A 16,501-nucleotide genomic window follows, 5' to 3' on the forward strand; every position below is an offset into this window, starting at 1 on the left:
ACAACGTTTTCCAGTCTACGCTTTAAGAAAAAACAAAAAACCAACAACTTTCGGAAAGGTTTTTTGACGCTCAAGATCTCTTTCACCTCTTGAATAACGGTTCTGCCTCAAGCACTATCGCCCTTTGGCGCACTCAAAAGGCCACTGGGCGATGAACTCTTTCGCATCCAAAAAGAAGCTTAGAAATTGCTTCATAGGATTTTTTTTTTTTGCGAAAAAAACCTTTTGGGGGTGCTTAAAAGAACTTGTTAGGGCAAAAGATTTAGACAAGCCGAAGAACCCCTAAGAGTTCTTTTACGACCAGACTTTTGTGGTCGTAAAAGTGTTAAACTATATGTTTCACAGTGTTCAACTATAGGTTCTAATCCCTTTAGGCTGAGTACGAAGGAAGCCTATATTTGTCATCCTTATCGTTTTGGCCGGTTTTTGAAAACGGGCTTCACGTGCTCTTCTTTCCATTCGCTAGGTGGTTTTCCTGGTATCACAACTATGAAATAATGCAAAAAATGAAGGCTGGAAGAAATACTAGAGTGCTCCTCTGGTACACGACTATGTTACTACACTCCAAAATTGTTTTGTTTTCATTCGAGCTATTGACCAGATTAAGTATACACTCGTGGCTTATTTAGGTATATAACCTGCTTCCCTATATAAGTGAAGAGATGGGGACGGGGGAAACTACTATTGGGGACGTAAATATAGATTCAAAAGCACTATTAAAGAGTCTCCCTTAATTAACATTATTGGCCACCAACCGACCCGCGTCGCTGATTGGCGGAATGCCTGTCCCGTCTTATTGTCTGAGCCTTTCACGTATTTCCTCTATTCCTCTGGGTTGTATTCTAATCTTTCCAGAACGTCGTTAAACATCGTTTTGAACCGTGACACCGTATTTTTTAGACGTTCCGTGAGCTCTTCTAGGTGTTCCAGAATATATTTGCGGTTTGAGACTAATCGAACTTCAATATTCGATTTTTTTTTTTTGGACACTGGTGTATTTTCACAAATATAATCGAATTTGTGCATTAATTATTCGAATTCGAGTTCAGTATATTTTTTCCAGACTTACGCACAGGCAACAGGTTCACGGGCAAAAAGCCAACATCTGTTGGTTTGACCAGGCCAAACCCGTTTTTTTTTAGATCTATCTAAGGCACTTAAGACAGTTTCTCAGCCTATACTTTTGCATAAGCGTAACGTCGTACTAGGCAATCCTTCTCTGGTTAACTGAATATCTGGTTTTCTTCCTCTTGTCTCACAGAATATGCGTTATAACTGTCCCATATCTCTTTATTGATGGTTTGTCGTCAGATGTTCCTCTCGTTTAAGTTCTCTGAGAGCTTCTATTTTTATTGTGCATAAAAATACGTAGACAACCGCGTACTCTATCACACGATCATCTTTTACGGAATTGTAATATTCTAATCACTTTTGTAGCACCCGACAAATGACACAATTTGAAGCGTTCTTGCGGCTCGTTCACACGGCTGCGTCGACGGCGTTGTGCTGTGTTGCGTCGGGCAGCACAGCGCCTCCCCATTGGCTCGCCGTAAGGGTCACCATAGCAACAGCTTGATGCAAGCAACAAACGAAACTGTGTGAATGAGCCTTAACACCTGATAAATAAACATACTTACCCAAATACCGTATTCATATAATTTCTAAGGCACTCATCTCCTTTCTTGTTCGCATATCCACTAAACAGTTGCAGTTCGGTCTTCTTTCTGGACGTGTCAATTTTTTGGTCTAGGCATATTTTGAGAAGAGACACAGCACTGAATAATATTGGATGACTGCAGCTAACATTGTCTGTAACTTCACAAGCTGCTATGCTTCTAAGATACAAATCTCGGGTCCGTCGAACCCTCAAATACGGTGCAGTCGTTTTGGAATTAAGACAATGAGATGTAAAGAAACTGAATCTTTTCAAAGAAAGCGTTACGGTTCATTTATTGCCGGTGTCGAAAAAGTTTTGAGCCCGACGTTTAACATTAAAGGAGCTGTGCAACGATTTTAACATTGAAAGAATTGGCATCTTCTACTTTTGACATTGTTCACCTTGTCACAAAGGACAGAAAAGACATCTCCGTCTTTCGAAATGTTGCCATTGCGCGGCGTAATCGCGGGGCAAATATTAAAATATTCCCTGACCTCCAGCCGCGTGCGGCGGCCATGAGAAACACGCGGCGTGACCAAGTGGGGGGGGGGGGGGGGGGGGGGGGGCTTTTAGAAAGATAGCAAGTTGTGCGAATGCCTGCTCGATAAAAGGTAACTTTTCTATAAATCTTGTCGTTCCAACATAAATATAAATGCGTCAAATACCTGGTATCATCGACAAAACAAAACTATAAAGCTTGTCGACGGGGCGCTGGCACACATGTCCGCTTCATAGCTGGCAATAAAAATAGCCTCGTGAATTTCTCTGCCAGTCTTATTTCTGTGCCGTGCTAAAATCTTGATAAAAAAGTGAAAGCCGTTTGCAACTCCCTCTAACGCCGAATTTGAGCGCAGCTCTTGAGGAGGAGTAGGGAAGGAGACTAAGAGGGGGGGTGGGGGGCGGGGTCATGTGACCTTGGGGAGGGGGGGTCGTGTGACCTTGGGGGGGGTCACGTGACCCCCCCCCCCCCCCCTCCCTGAGGTCACCGAAGTTACCCGAGGTCCTCCCGAAGCCCTCCCGAAGGAGCCCGAGGTCCTCCTGAGGTCCTCCCGAAGGAACCTGAGGTCCTCCCGAGGTCCTCCCGAGGTTCTCCCGAACGAACCCAAGGTCCTCCCGAGGTCCTCCCGAAGGAACCCGAAGTCCTCCTGAGGTCCGTGGGGGGGGGGGGGGGGGGGGGTTAACGGTTACGCCGACGCCGACGCCGCTCAAGCCGGAAACGGGCGCCTAAGAGTTGCGCTCTAAAACAAATCGCCGTTTCATCTCGCGAAATGAAATGACGTTTTTGATGAGTCGTCAGAGTGCGCGATCAGCACAGTCTGACTCACTGTTGCTAACAGACGTGTCGTTCGATTAATTTGTTTTTGGTATCATGTCAAAGCTGAACAGACATACGCTGCACAATGCACCATAGGTCCTAACATGTAACTTGTTACAATACTGTGTTATTGACTCCGCGTGGAAGTTGAAACTTAAGCCTGCAATTTATCGTCAAGGCCTCTTTTTCCGCTCCCATTATATACGTATAGTTGAAATGTCGAACGTTGATATACCACATCAAGCCAAACGTGATGGTGAAAGAATCATAAAGATATCTCCATTCCTTCAAGAGATATGCACCACCAAGATGCTCATAGTACGTCAGGCGCTGGCATGACATCACGCACGCCGCAATCAAGTGACACGCATCGCATGTCCAGTGCGGCCGCGGTGATGCGGTGACTCGCGTTTCGATCCGCACTTGTTTGCGATGGTTTGTGTGCCGTGCGGTTGAATAGGCTTGTTTTCTGGCTTGATATTTGTTTCTTTCGGTTTCTTATATATCGTTTAGTTGTATAAGTCTACCTCAAATTTAAATATCTGTTTCATTCGATTGTTTCTGTAATAAACAAATAGATGTTTTTCATTTGATATTTGTATTATTCCGTTACTTATAAATACATCTGTTACGTCCGATACATGCCTTACATTTCACTAACATTTCACTAGACACGGCACGTAGACGTTATCACACCTAAACTTGTGGCCGTGTGGCCACTGCCTACCCTTTTTTCTTTGATCTTATTTTTATTTTTTGTCTGCGTGCGTGATACTATTTGTTTCTTGTTCACTTTCTACCCGTGCAATCCCTCTAATATATCTGCAATATCTGGCAACCAAATGAATCCATTTTTTAGCTAAATATTGTCCCACTCAGAGCAGTTCACCCTTTTACAACACATAGAAGCGAAAAAAATGCGCAAAAGAACAAGTGTATAAAAAGGGTTTGCAGTCTTAGTTGAGGTTCAATTATTTCCTAGGAATAGCAATTTCATCTTTTCCTATGCTTGACATCCATTCCTTTGTTGACGTTTCGTAAGTATACTTAGGTACTAGACCCCCAACAAAGCGATCACTTTCATCTGAACGTTCAAACCATAACAATAGTCTTTGACGGCCAAGGTTACAAGAACAACTCAGTTGGGAAGCCGTCGTAGGAGCCTGCTTTGAAAAAGTGGCTCTGATCCGTACTCGAGAACCGAACGAGACGCGATTGCAACGCCGCCATTTTTCCCGCAGCGGCCACTCCGGGAATTGCACGGATGCACGTACCAGTTCTTCAGGCGGGTAACGCAAGGGCCAGTGTGACTATCTCGCAGCGCCGTCTTGCGGTAGCTATATAATACAACTTGCATGTTTTGGCTTGCCGCTAAAGGACGGAGCTGTAGTCGCATATAGTTAGGTCTTGGTGGAGGCGAGTGGTCCGGATTTCAAGGGTGAGCTTTCCCAACTGAGTGTCTTAGAAACGTTGGTGACAGCCTAAAAAACGCCGGGCGTGACAGTCCCGATCCTCTTGTTATCGCTCCACAGGCAAGAGTGCTGCGTTACTCGGTAAGAATGCCGGAGAGAGAATCGTCACATTATAAGCAACGCCCTGAGTTTTTTTCAGCTGTAGAGTGACTTTAGGGGTTATCAATAAAGCAAATACACTCCAAACCCGTGCTTTCACTTTACAACGGAACACTCGGATAGTCAGACACTTTGATCTATACGGATATATAACCCGGTGAATGACAAGGCTGAAAGAAGTCTAAACCTTGTAGTGAAGTAGGGATTGTGAAACTCGAAACATGGCGAGAGAATGAGTCATTATGACCTGTACCGCATCCCAGAGGAGAAATGATTTTTTTCAGTGTCTTTGCAGACCGTGCAACTCCCGCAGTTTGTTGTAAATAAATCGCCAAACGCCTTGCAAAAAAAAAAAAAAAAAAATATATATATATATATATATAGTGTTGTAGAAGTTGGTGAAAACTTTAAAAGCAGCCCGGCATATCTTTAAAAAACGTCGGCAGCCACTTTAAGAATTCCAGAAGGTGCTTTCTTAAGTTCACCGCGTGTAATTTGACAAAGATGGTAGAGAAAAGCTCTCGCATACAATTTAAAATTAGTTACTAAACACAATAATAGCTGAGGGCACCTACGTTTTCTTTATATAATGCGTGGGACCGTCATCAACAAGCTGAATGGTTCGAAGAAGTATTCTATGATGGTAAATACCAGTCAGTTCATGATTATCTATTTTTGCCTGGAATTCACGAAGATATTAATTATGTATATAATTTCATCTAGTGTGCACTATTGTTTGAAATGCTGCCAAAATCCTAATCAGTTCCATTTTTTTTCAGATTCTTCAGTCTGCTTTTTCTTCTCTTGTGTTCAACGCTACAACGAGCGCTTGGCGATGACTCAGACTTAGTCCCTGAACTCTGCGATCTCAGGGACCAGCCGATGTATTGCAAGTGCGAGAATAAACACATCGGCAAGGACGACGTCGAAATCACCTGCTTTGTTGTGAGAAATCTCACAGAAGATCACGTTGTCTTTAAAGCCTTCCAGAATCAGCCATCGATCGTTTCGATTGCCTTCAGCACGTTCCGTAGTGACTACCATCTCCACTTTGTTCCGAGAGAAGCACTGCGTTCCGCGGCGCCTGCCCTGGAGAGCCTCAAGTTCACTCAAGCCAACCTTGGCTCGCTTAAGACTCACTCCTTCTACAACCTGCCTAAACTAAAGACGCTATCTCTCGACTCAAACGACATTACCGACTTAGAAAAGGAGTCCATTGCCGACTTGCCTCACCTCACAAAACTGGAGATGGGCGACAACAAGCTCGTCAAGCTCCCTGCTCACGCCCTCTCGCGTCTGTCGGCACTGACGCACCTGTTCCTAGAGCGGAACCAGATAAAGAGCATCGAAGACACGGCCTTCGCTGACTTGGGTGCGCTAAAAGAACTGGACCTGAGCGACAACATGATCGTACATCTGACTGAGGGCACATTCAAGGGCCTCGACCATCTGGAACGGCTGGACATGTTCCGGAACAAGCTGCAGAGGTTGGACGCCCGGGTCTTCAGCGGGACGCCGGCGCTCGTGGAACTGGACCTCAAATACAACAAGGTTTCGGAGGTGGACCCGCTGGCCTTCGAGGGATTGCCGCGCCTCAAGAAGTTCTACTTCTCTCACAACCGGCTGCGGATCTTACCGGCGAACATGTTCTTAGGGGCGCCGAACCTGCTTACCGTGGACCTGTCGCAGAACCAGCTGCTCACGCTTACCTGGAGGACTGTCCAGGACTTGAGGAAGATTGACGCCGAGTCCTTCGACATGAGCCTCACCGGTCAGTGCTTTTTGAATGGTCTTTTGCGAGAACGGCGGTTCGGGCTTTGGTTCAGAAGGTAATTTTCATAGACCGCACACTGCGGATTCCGGGCTCCGCAAGCGCACGCTCAATCAGTAATCAAAGTGACGGAAAGTGCTCACACCAGTAAGGCAGTGTTGTTGCGTACGGTCTACGATAATTTCCTATTTTCTTTATGATGTTTTTAAATTTGTAAATCGAGGAAATGACTGCCGATGCATCGATACACTGCTTCGGATATCAGAATATAACAAAAAGTTCACCACTTTGGAAATTTATTAACTATTTCGGCTGTGAATCTGCGATAACTATACTGCACAAGTTTCCATGAAGAGGATCGATTTCCTACTTCTCATAGAGAATCCCTGATAATTAGCTAGAGAGGTTCAGATAGTTTCAAAATAGTCTTCAGGGTTTATAGGCAGCGTCCAGACAAGTTTCAAGGTTTATAGATAATTCGCAGATAACTTCCAGGCATCTAAAATATTAAAACATGCGTAAAGTTCTGACGGAATTCAATCCCAGTGAAAAAGGAGTGACCTTCAATAAAATTACATTATCTCAAACTGATTTAATATGTTAGAATAAGCACTCAGTAATTCAAAACTTTTTTTTTAAATAGAAGTTTGCGAGATAATTATTATTTATCGGGGTTCTTACTTGTTCCCATAAGAAAATGCCAGTTTATGCATGCATCTTGTTTACAAATTTAAACTCGCTTGCTCTTGAACTAGCTTTAAATGTTAATAGGATTCAAAGAGAAGGTGCTGCATTTAAGCAGCCAGTAAAACAGTGGTTTTAATAATTTCGAATTGGAGATGAAAAGTTCAACACAACAACCAACATGGAAAACCTTTTGTTTTTTTACATAGATCGTCTCTTAAATCAATGAGGTACGCGGGCGAGCTGTACCAGGGCTAGCCTGAAATACTCGATCAAAGAAACGTCAAACGCGTGAAGGTTATTGTTAGGTTATCCCTATGTAATTCCCTCACACGAGGGCCCTTAAAGAAAAAAAAATAGATAAAATGAGTTGAATTGTAGGTTGCCACAATCATTTGACAAGCCGCTACAAGTTACCCGAAAACTTATAGTCATTCTGTGGTTCCCAATCATAATAATTCTATATTAATTCTTCCTTCAGCATGTTGCAACTAGGAGTGAAATACCGTTTTGAAAACAACTAAAAATAGTTTGAAAATTAATAAAAATGCCGCTTGTATATCTCTTAATTTTGAGTAACGTTTTTTTTTATTATTGTTTTCCCGATATAAGGTTTCTGATATCCGTGCACGTCTTTCCCTCCCAAACGTTTTACAGGTTGTAGTACTACAAAAGGCGCAATGGGTTTAATTAGTAAACTCAAGCCCGTCTACCATACTGTCAAAACCTTCCACCGCAAAAAAATCAATTTTAAACAAAACAAAAAAATCGGAATCACGTTTTAAGTAAAAACGTTTATAAACCAAAATCGCTCACAAGATTTTTTGAACTCTAGAAATTAAGACATCTTTCGACATAAAGATTTAAAAGAATGTCGGTACCTTGGAAAATACGTATACTTCGTTTCATAATTAGTATAGAACACTGTCACAGCTACTAGCGCGCGGGCGTGGCCTTATCTATGGTTTCGTTTGCGCGAGAACGCGTGCAAATGATCTGCGAGATCATTTGCTTGCTCGCGTACCCCATGCTCGCTCCAGCAGTTTTTAGAGCGTTGTACACTAAGTATGAAGCAGAATATAGACTCTAGTAAACTTTGTTCAAAGAAATATGTCAAAATATACGAAATATAAGATATGCAACTTAAAACGGGTTTTAAATTCCCTTAAAACTTTTCCAGTAAGTGTAATTTTCTTGTTTCCACATAGTTGCCAGATATTTTCAAAAAAAGTTTCAAATGTTTTGCCCAATAGTGTTCAGAGAGTTTTCTTTTTCGTTTTCAGAATCTCTACCAAACGGATTTGTTTTATGAAAAAAATCTTGATAGTTTCGAAATAAATTTTAAGATAATTTAAACATAGTTTGATAGATATTTCAAGACCGTTTGAAGGTAGTTAATAGGTACTTTAAGACCGTCTGAAGGTATATAGTTATCCAGCTAGTTTTAAGATAGTTCTGAGATACTACTTTGCCATAAACGTTTCACACAGTTTGTAAGATTTTTTAGACTGTGGGCCGCACACCTACAAGAGAGTTTACCAGTGAGTTTTAAGACAGTTGCAGATAGTTTGCCGAATATAGTTTCCAAAGAGCTTGCCAAATGCTTGCCACAGTTTGTCAGATAGTTTGAAGACTCTTTCGAGATAGATCGCAAGTAGTTTTCAGATAGTTCGCCAGATGGTTTCAAAACTGCTTCAAGAGATTCATTAGGTGAACAGACAGTTCGCCTGCGGTAGCTCCCGGGAATTAAGTCCTAGGATAGGCTGAGTCAGTCGTGTCGGCGTCGAGGCTTTATTCCTGATAATTCCTGCTTGCCATTTCATTAGGGAGATGAACAGACCGCATTTACGTAATATGAAAGGGGCGTCGCGGTCAGAGAAGTGGACCGGTTTTGTGTAACAGATCTTGAAACATTATCCCCGGCCGATTGCGGCACTCTACATCTAAACCATTACATGCACAAATCGGTACACAGAAATGGCTGGTAGCGAGTTTCAGATTCCGGATGAACTCATCCTTTTAGTAAAATTGAAGTCCATGGTTCAAGAAGGGTTCTGTAAGCTGGTGTAGAGGGTTAATGGCGCAAATAAAAAGCATCTAGCGTAACAGGAAGTGGTAATAGGAGTGGAAAGGACAAGCAAAAGGCAGGCGACAGCGTTCAATCTAGCCTAACTCATGGGATGTCCAGTTGGCGTTATCGAACCCAGTTAGAGAAATGGATTCACATTTGATTTTATACCTGGATAGTGTATTCAGACAGTAACGATATGGTAATTTATGAATAATATATACGGTGAAGTGTCTTAGTTTTCTTCTTGGCTGTCAGGGACAGAACAAAATAAGAGAGAGAGAGATAACAGTGTGAGAGCAGTTATGTGAATATTTAATAAAAAGGAATAATTTGTATGCTTCTCTTGCCTGTTTTCCTGCATACCTGTTGTAATTTAGCGGTTTAAGATTACTCTCAGCTACTTTTAGAAATTTATGAAATATTGATTTTAAACCAGGATATCGAAACTCGTAGACTGAATCGATACCGTAAGTATTCTAAGAGATGCATGATCCACAGAAGATACCAAATAGAACATTCCTTGTCCAAAGACAAACTTCCAAGGTAGAAGTTTTTACAGATTAATACTCACCTGTCGCAAAACGTCACATGTGCGACTATACCGCAATTTTGCTGTTTAATTTATATAAATTATATTGCGGCTAGCATCACTAAGCCATAGCAGGGGTGGTTACGCATGATCATTCAAAGCAAATTTAACACAAGAGCACGAATAACATCTACAAGAACACCAAGTGACGATAGGGTAAACATTTCATTTGGTAAAGAATCCCATCCGCCATGGAGGCGGGATACTCACGTATTCTCGGTTTTCAGTTTCTGCTGCCTTTAACCGTTCCATTCGGTGCTCAGTTTAGAACGTTTCGGGCCGAGGAAACATGGATCAGGGATAAGTTCCCGGCGATTCCGTTCTGTCTGCCTGATCATTCTTCACTGTATTTAACGTTGCTTCATCCGGACACGACTTTCGTCGATCATAACGTCTGGCAACAACGGTGGACGTCATATTGTCACGAATGACAACTGATGAGGCGACGAAAACTGTAACCAACAAAACGTTTAATGGGGCGAACTTGTGCCCAAAATAAAAAGGAAAAGGAAACAGAAGATAACTATAGCGCGTCGCGGGCGTCCATGACGGCGTAACAACAGGATCGAACGCTGGGGCGAGACTGACTGCGGCTTGCCACGGGGAGCCCCTGGTATCTGGAACACTCAGCCTAGAACGTTCGGCGCGTAGAACATTCGAAACTCGATCAGACAAGAAAGTTCTCGAATTTGCGAGAACGACAAGCAGAGAGAATAAATAAAAGAACGATCCGCTACCTGGAACCGAACCCAGATCTTCCGCGCGACAGCCAAACAGGGTAACCATTCGGCCATGTACGCACCCGCTCAGCACGCGCGTGGCAATATGATCATGAACTATTTAAGAACCTGCTCTGCCAATACCCGATGGGTTTCGGTGCCGTTATGGAGGCGGGTTACTCACGTACTCTCGTTCTTCAGCTCAGTGCACCTTACGTTTATGATACTAATGTGCGTTACGCAGAGCCTTGTGAAGCGGCACCGAGACCCAACTTGTTGCACTTACAGAGCTTGTTTTTCAGCGTGCCGCTAAAGTGCCTTCTTTGAGATCTCGGGTTCTCTTATCCGAGGTGAAAAAATGATTAATTATATCTGGTGATGTGAAAGTAACCCTGGTCCTCTCTCTGCGGAGCAGCAAAGGGCGTTTTTAGAAGCACTCTGTGTTATACCAAAGCTATAGGAGGGACAAGTAAGGTCCTTTCAGATTTGAGGTAGATTAAGCGAAATCAGCAGATAGGAGACGAGAAGCTTGCTGCTCTCACAGCCCGGATCGATTGGATGGCAAAAGGAGGGGAGTGTGAAGGAATTGGGAACCGAAATAAGTTGCTTATAAAAACGAAATGAAACCATAGCTGCGCAACTTAGTGCGGCATGACCTTAAAAAAAGGTATAAAAAATATTTTTTTTTAATGCGCTGCCAGATTTTGCCAGCGACACGTGGGAAGATCCGAACGAAATGATATATCGGTATGCGATAGTAACCTTGGCGTTCAAGTTGAACCGTTATAGAATTAATCGCGCCCATAGAATCGGTAGTTTCCCTTCAACAAAACGCGGGTTGATCGTCATACAGCTTCGTTCATTCAAAGAAAAACAAAACAAATTAGACCAAGCGCACAAACTAAAGTTCAGTAGAGTAGATTGTTGGGCTATTTGGTTTTGGAACTTGGAATACATGTTACCGCTCAAAACACAAGGAGAACGACGAGAACCAATATGTGCGTATTAAACGCCCTAATAAAATCCTGCTACGATGTGATGTCAGAAGGTCAGGGCACGCAGTATAGGCGGTTTTTGGCAGCTGGCTTCCCGAATAATGTAGTGGTGTCAGTTGCGGAGGTCGCATTAAAAAGATTACGTAGTGAAGCTTGCCCTAGCCCAACGGTTCTCAGAGATAAACAAAAGGTCGCGGTGATACCGTATACATCGGGACACTGTTTGCGCGAACACGACAACGGCGCCTTTTGGAATTTTATTAGGAAGGAGTGTTAGAGGGCACGCAATTTTACCCCTTATTTAGGGCTGTAAATGAGCTCTTTCTATAACAATAATTTTTTTTATGACAACATTTTGGTTCCAGTGTCGCGCTCTGTACATTCACAAAACGGCGCATGGCCTGAAAAGGGTGGCCAATAGATCGAACGTAAAAGTGATGTTTTCCGCACCAAACACACTTAGTAGATTATGTAGGGTGACAGAACCTTTTCGTAAGGTTCCTTCTGGCTGTGCGCGGAAAGCTGTGGAATCCATTTGTTGAATGTGCGGAGGAAGTAGTGTATCAGATGCGGAAACAAGTATATAGGTCAGACCGGTGGGTGTGTTAATGATAGGCTAAGGGAACACAAACTTAAACTAGGTAAATTATCAGGACGGTCGTCTGTCCGATCATTATCAAAGGTGTGCCGTTTTTTTTCCAGTGAAAGGTTTTGGCGGGGCACAAGGAAAAAGCTGTGAGGGAGATAGTCGAGGCAGATGAGATTAAGAAGGGTGGGGCAGCATGTGTCAGCGTGACCTCAATTGATCTACTTGACAAGGAACGTGCCTTCCTCACTGACGCGGCATGGCATCGGGTTGGCTAGTGATGGGGCGATATCAGACACGGATGGTATATAAGTTACGTTTCATGTAATAAAATCAGTTGTTTGTAGCGCACTGTGGTGTCTAATTCTCGTCTTTGTCCTTGTGTTTTGAGCGCTAACATGTTTTCCGAGTCACAAACTAAAGAGCAGTTATTTGTCAATCAGCGAGGGCTTTTTGCTACGTGCAAGGTCTGAGAGAAAGAAACTGCTTCAGTATGCTAAGGAGCATAACGACAGGTTCAAACGCCGCTTTAACACGCTTGCTATAGGTGGAGAAACGTTCATGTACGATTCCGAAACTGACCGTGTTGTTGATTGCGTCCAATAGCAATAAAGGTCCCCTGTCGAGCGTCGTAAAATTGAACTAAGAGAACATGTTTCTATCGTTATACACTGTCGTAGTATGAAGCATTAAACAAGTGAGTTTGATGATCTGATTGCTGTCATTAATCCTGACAGTTATTGGGACAAAATCGTGATTGGACGACCCCATTATGATTCAGAAATATTTCCTTCTTATTTCAACGTTCACCATAACGATCGTAATGCAAGCGGAGGTGGCGTTTTTGTTCTTGTTAAAAAGCAAATGAAGAGTAGTGCATTGCCGTTTAATGATCATTCAGATGAATCTGTCTGGTGCAAGATAGAATCGGAGAGCGAACATCTGCTAGCCTTCTCGTTTTTTTAGAGGTCTCCGGGAATCAGTGATACGAAACCACTCGAGGTGTTACCTGATTGTTTATCTGTGTTAGTGTCTGACCAGTCATCGTTGGGTGGTGATTTCCATCTTCCCGATATCAACTGGTGAAATTAGCCACCCATTTTACGTAGCAGATCCAGTCTGCTTCACTTTTGAAGTCATAATGAGTGAAAATGGGTTTTATCAATATGTAAATGCTCCCACAAGATACGCTGGATCAATTTCATTGAATTTAGGTCCTGGGCTTTGGAACAACCCTACGTTCGTTTGGTTGATTAATATACTTGCAATTATTAGTGATCATGATATAATTGTTGGTAATATTAACTGCGACTACATCAGAATAAAAAGACCGATTTCAAAGAAAGTATTTTATTGTGATAAGAGTAACTTTGACGGCATGTCGGATAACCTATCTTCGTTCCTACCAGAGTTTGAAGAATGCCCCGTAAACATAAATATGCGCAGTTCGTGGAATCGTTTTAAAAGTGTGCTTGCTGAATTAGTTTTCGTAAACCTGGCAACTAACGTGAAAAAAAAATTGGAAGTTTGCTAAGTCTAACAGAAAATATGAGGTTGTCATTCCGTGTAGATCTGATGGCCATAACACTTTCGCTGGGGACATTCATTAGGCAGCGTGTTTCAACACATATTTTCCGTTTGTTTTCTCTTCACCATATCTCGGAGATTTTCAATCTCTGCCGGAGTTTTAACGCGGTAGGGCTGAGTTGTTGTCCACATGTCTGACATTGTTGTTTTGGAAAACGATGTGCGTTCTTTGTTCCAGAGCCTTAGATTAGGGGCTGCGAGCGGACCAAATAGCATTTCTAACCAATTCTTGAAAACAAAATAAGCTCGTGCTTTGTCACCGTTTCAGTTATTTTGTGTAACAAAGCCACAGAGGACAGTAGGCTTCCCCGCGAATGGAAACGTGCGAATATTTACCAATTCATAAATCATGTGCTAAAACAACCTTACTAACTATTGACCAATATCACTCACCAACGTATACTGCAAAACCATTGAATATATTGTTTACTCCAGTATCGTTAAACATCTTGAAATGAACATTATTTTCACACTTCAGCAACACGGTTTAGATCTGTTTTTTTTTTTTTTTATTTGTTACATGGCTAAGTCCGTTCTCCCGCGACATTTTGTCTTCGTACGATGAAGGCTTCCAGGCAAATTCTGTATTAGGGGATTTTCAAAAAGCCTTTGATGCAGTTCCGCATGTCCTTCTCATACATAAATTACCCTCACTGGAGCTACCGACAGTTGTCCTTAGGTGGCTAGCAAGTTATCTGTCCAATAAGAACCAATGTGTTATCGTCAACTTTGAACATGTCTTTAGACATGTTCGAAGCTTGAATGAAGAAAACATGCTTCTAACATGCTTGAGGGGTGTCTGCAGGTAATTCTGTCATCACGCCTAAAGCCAACACCGAATGTTTCTTGTAGATATTTAAGTACTGTGACTGCGGCTAGAGGGCTACCGAAAGCCTCTCTAACTGGCCGAACTGATGAAAAAACAAAAACACACAATACTCCGGTGTTTCGGGAGCAACGCTCTGTATTAGGAAGCCAGGGAGAGCTTAGCTGCAAGTTTGCAACACCGAAGGAAATTGCGACGAGTGATACTTCCCTTCCTGCGCGGTCGTGTATATCGATTCCATGGGCTACCCAACCGAAGGGTCGCTTCTGTTTGCGGTATCATCCCGAAAAAACGACCTCTTTGTCCTCCGCTTCAATTATATTATCATTTTTTTCTTTGTTCCGATTGGTCCAGCGGTCTGGAACATAAGGGACGAACATAAAAGGAAGGCCATCTTATCGGTTTCCTTTATTGGAAACCGATGGGACGTCGTTCCCGCTATTCAACATTTGCCATTTTGGACGGGTGGATCGTGTGTGCTTCACGCGGTCCGACTGGACATCCCAGATGGGCACCCGCCAGAAGCGCGAGGAATGTTCCTTCCGCCTCTCGATAATGATTTCCCGTCCGGAAGCCATCCGGTCCGTTAAGGCTTGACCTAAAGTTTTTTTTTTTTTTTTTAGTTTTAAGCGTTTTTCGGCGGTGCGTAGGAATTTTATTGCCCAGGCAATTTGGTATCAGGGCAGTGACGTATGCATGGCCTGCACTGACGTCGCATCAGCTGCCATTGTGGGGGCCTTGCTGCCGAGTTCGTACCTTCTGCATCGCCGATTCCGAACTACTAAATTTATTTTTCTTGCCAGGAACGAGTAGGGATGACTACCATCATGGTGCGATGATGACACGTTCAAGCCGTGTATATTGCCGCGCGCGGAGCTGGCCAAGTAAACAGCGCGGCCTTTGAGCAACCGTTATCGTGCTTGCCTCCCACGCGAAGAGCCAAAGTTCGATTCCTGATAGTTACTCATCTTTTATATAATCTTTCAGTTTAATGTTCTGGTGAATTCGAGAACATTGATGTTTATTCTAGGTCCGAATGTTCTACGCGTCGAGCATTGTACGCCGATTATTCCAGGAGCCCACGCGTGTACATAAGGGGCTTCGCGTGGCGAGCCAAAGTCAGTCTCGCCCCCGCGTTCGATCCTGCTGTTTGTCGCCATCGACGCCCGAGACACTCAATTTTTATCTTCTCTTCCCTTTTTGTTTTGGGCACAAGTTCACCCCACTAAACGCTTAGTTTACTTAAGTTGTAGTCACCTCATCACTTGTCATTCGTGACAATATTTAAAAGAATAGACGACATGGGGTCGATGTAGAGGAACACATCAACGTTATTTTTCGCCCATTTGAGTGCAGTGGACGGGAAGCTAAGCATTTCGTTGAAAACAGAGCTCACGAACTTTTGTAACATTGATTAAACATGCCACCCTATGTTTCGCGATTTCGAAATGGTACGTCCTTTTTTGTAACTTCCAAAGTATTATAAGTGGCACGCGTACGAAAACGCGGACTCGAGTAACAATATGAAAGCGGAATGATAAAAAATGCGAAGTTCGTAGAGCCAATTCGAAATTAAGAGCACCTGAAAAAGGAGATTACAGTCACCCCGAGCGACGATTGTTGTATAATCTGTTTCACCATAATTTCGAACGAAGCCGAAGTTACAAGAGTGAGAATGTTGCCCCAAACGAATTTGGTACTCGTCACGGCAGGCCAAGCTTCAGATGATTATTCTCACCCATATCGTGAAATGCCCACATGTTTAATCGAGTCTTAGAATGCCCACGGCCCGCAGGTCTAGTTGTTTATTTTTGCATATTTGAGCGAACACCACGCGCTCCAAATCATTAGAAAGGGTTACTTGCAGTCAGTGCTGCCAGTGGATAAACTTGTTTTCGGTGTTTCACGCTGTCTACGAACCCCGTCACTGCTCTAATGCTCCTGCTTGTCGCTGATAGGCACGTCACTTCAAGCAGGATCACTTTTTGTTTTTGCCGGGCTCCTTTAAACAAGTACAATGTTTACTCTACAGCGTGTAAGGCTCGCCCGCTCCTCGCGCACCTAGTGCGTTTGTTTACCCCTATATTCACCCAAGTGCTTTTATTTCCCCCCGACGTGAACCAATGATCG

The 16,501-nt window shown here is 43.2% G+C and overlaps 1 protein-coding gene across 1 annotated transcript; it reads left to right on the top strand.

Annotated features, from left to right (window-relative positions):
* Positions 1 to 5,132: 5,132 nt before the first annotated feature.
* Positions 5,133 to 7,522, top strand: LOC115330152 (phospholipase A2 inhibitor-like). Its single transcript, XM_040218800.2, has 3 exons — positions 5,133 to 5,173; positions 5,323 to 6,372; positions 7,480 to 7,522. The coding sequence occupies exons 1-3, from the start codon at positions 5,133 to 5,135 to the stop codon at positions 7,520 to 7,522; spliced, it is 1,134 nt and encodes a 377-aa protein (XP_040074734.2).
* The last annotated feature ends 8,979 nt before the right edge of the window (positions 7,523 to 16,501 follow it).

This window comes from Ixodes scapularis, unplaced genomic scaffold, assembly GCF_016920785.2.
Source record: "Ixodes scapularis isolate PalLabHiFi unplaced genomic scaffold, ASM1692078v2 PGA_scaffold0__279_contigs__length_252992795, whole genome shotgun sequence".
Classification (NCBI taxonomy): Eukaryota; Metazoa; Arthropoda; class Arachnida; order Ixodida; family Ixodidae; genus Ixodes; species Ixodes scapularis.

What these genes read in the sequence shown, in the direction of transcription:
- LOC115330152 (XM_040218800.2), top strand. Translation starts at nt 5,133, where the DNA reads ATGCGTGGGACCGTCATCAACAAGCTGAATGGTTCGAAGAA. An exon ending in AAGCTGAATGGTTCGAAGAA is followed by an intron (nt 5,174 to 5,322) that starts GTATTCTATGAT and finishes ATTTTTTTTCAG; the next exon opens with ATTCTTCAGTCTGCTTTTTC. An exon ending in TTCGGGCTTTGGTTCAGAAG is followed by an intron (nt 6,373 to 7,479) that starts GTAATTTTCATA and finishes TTCTTCCTTCAG; the next exon opens with CATGTTGCAACTAGGAGTGA.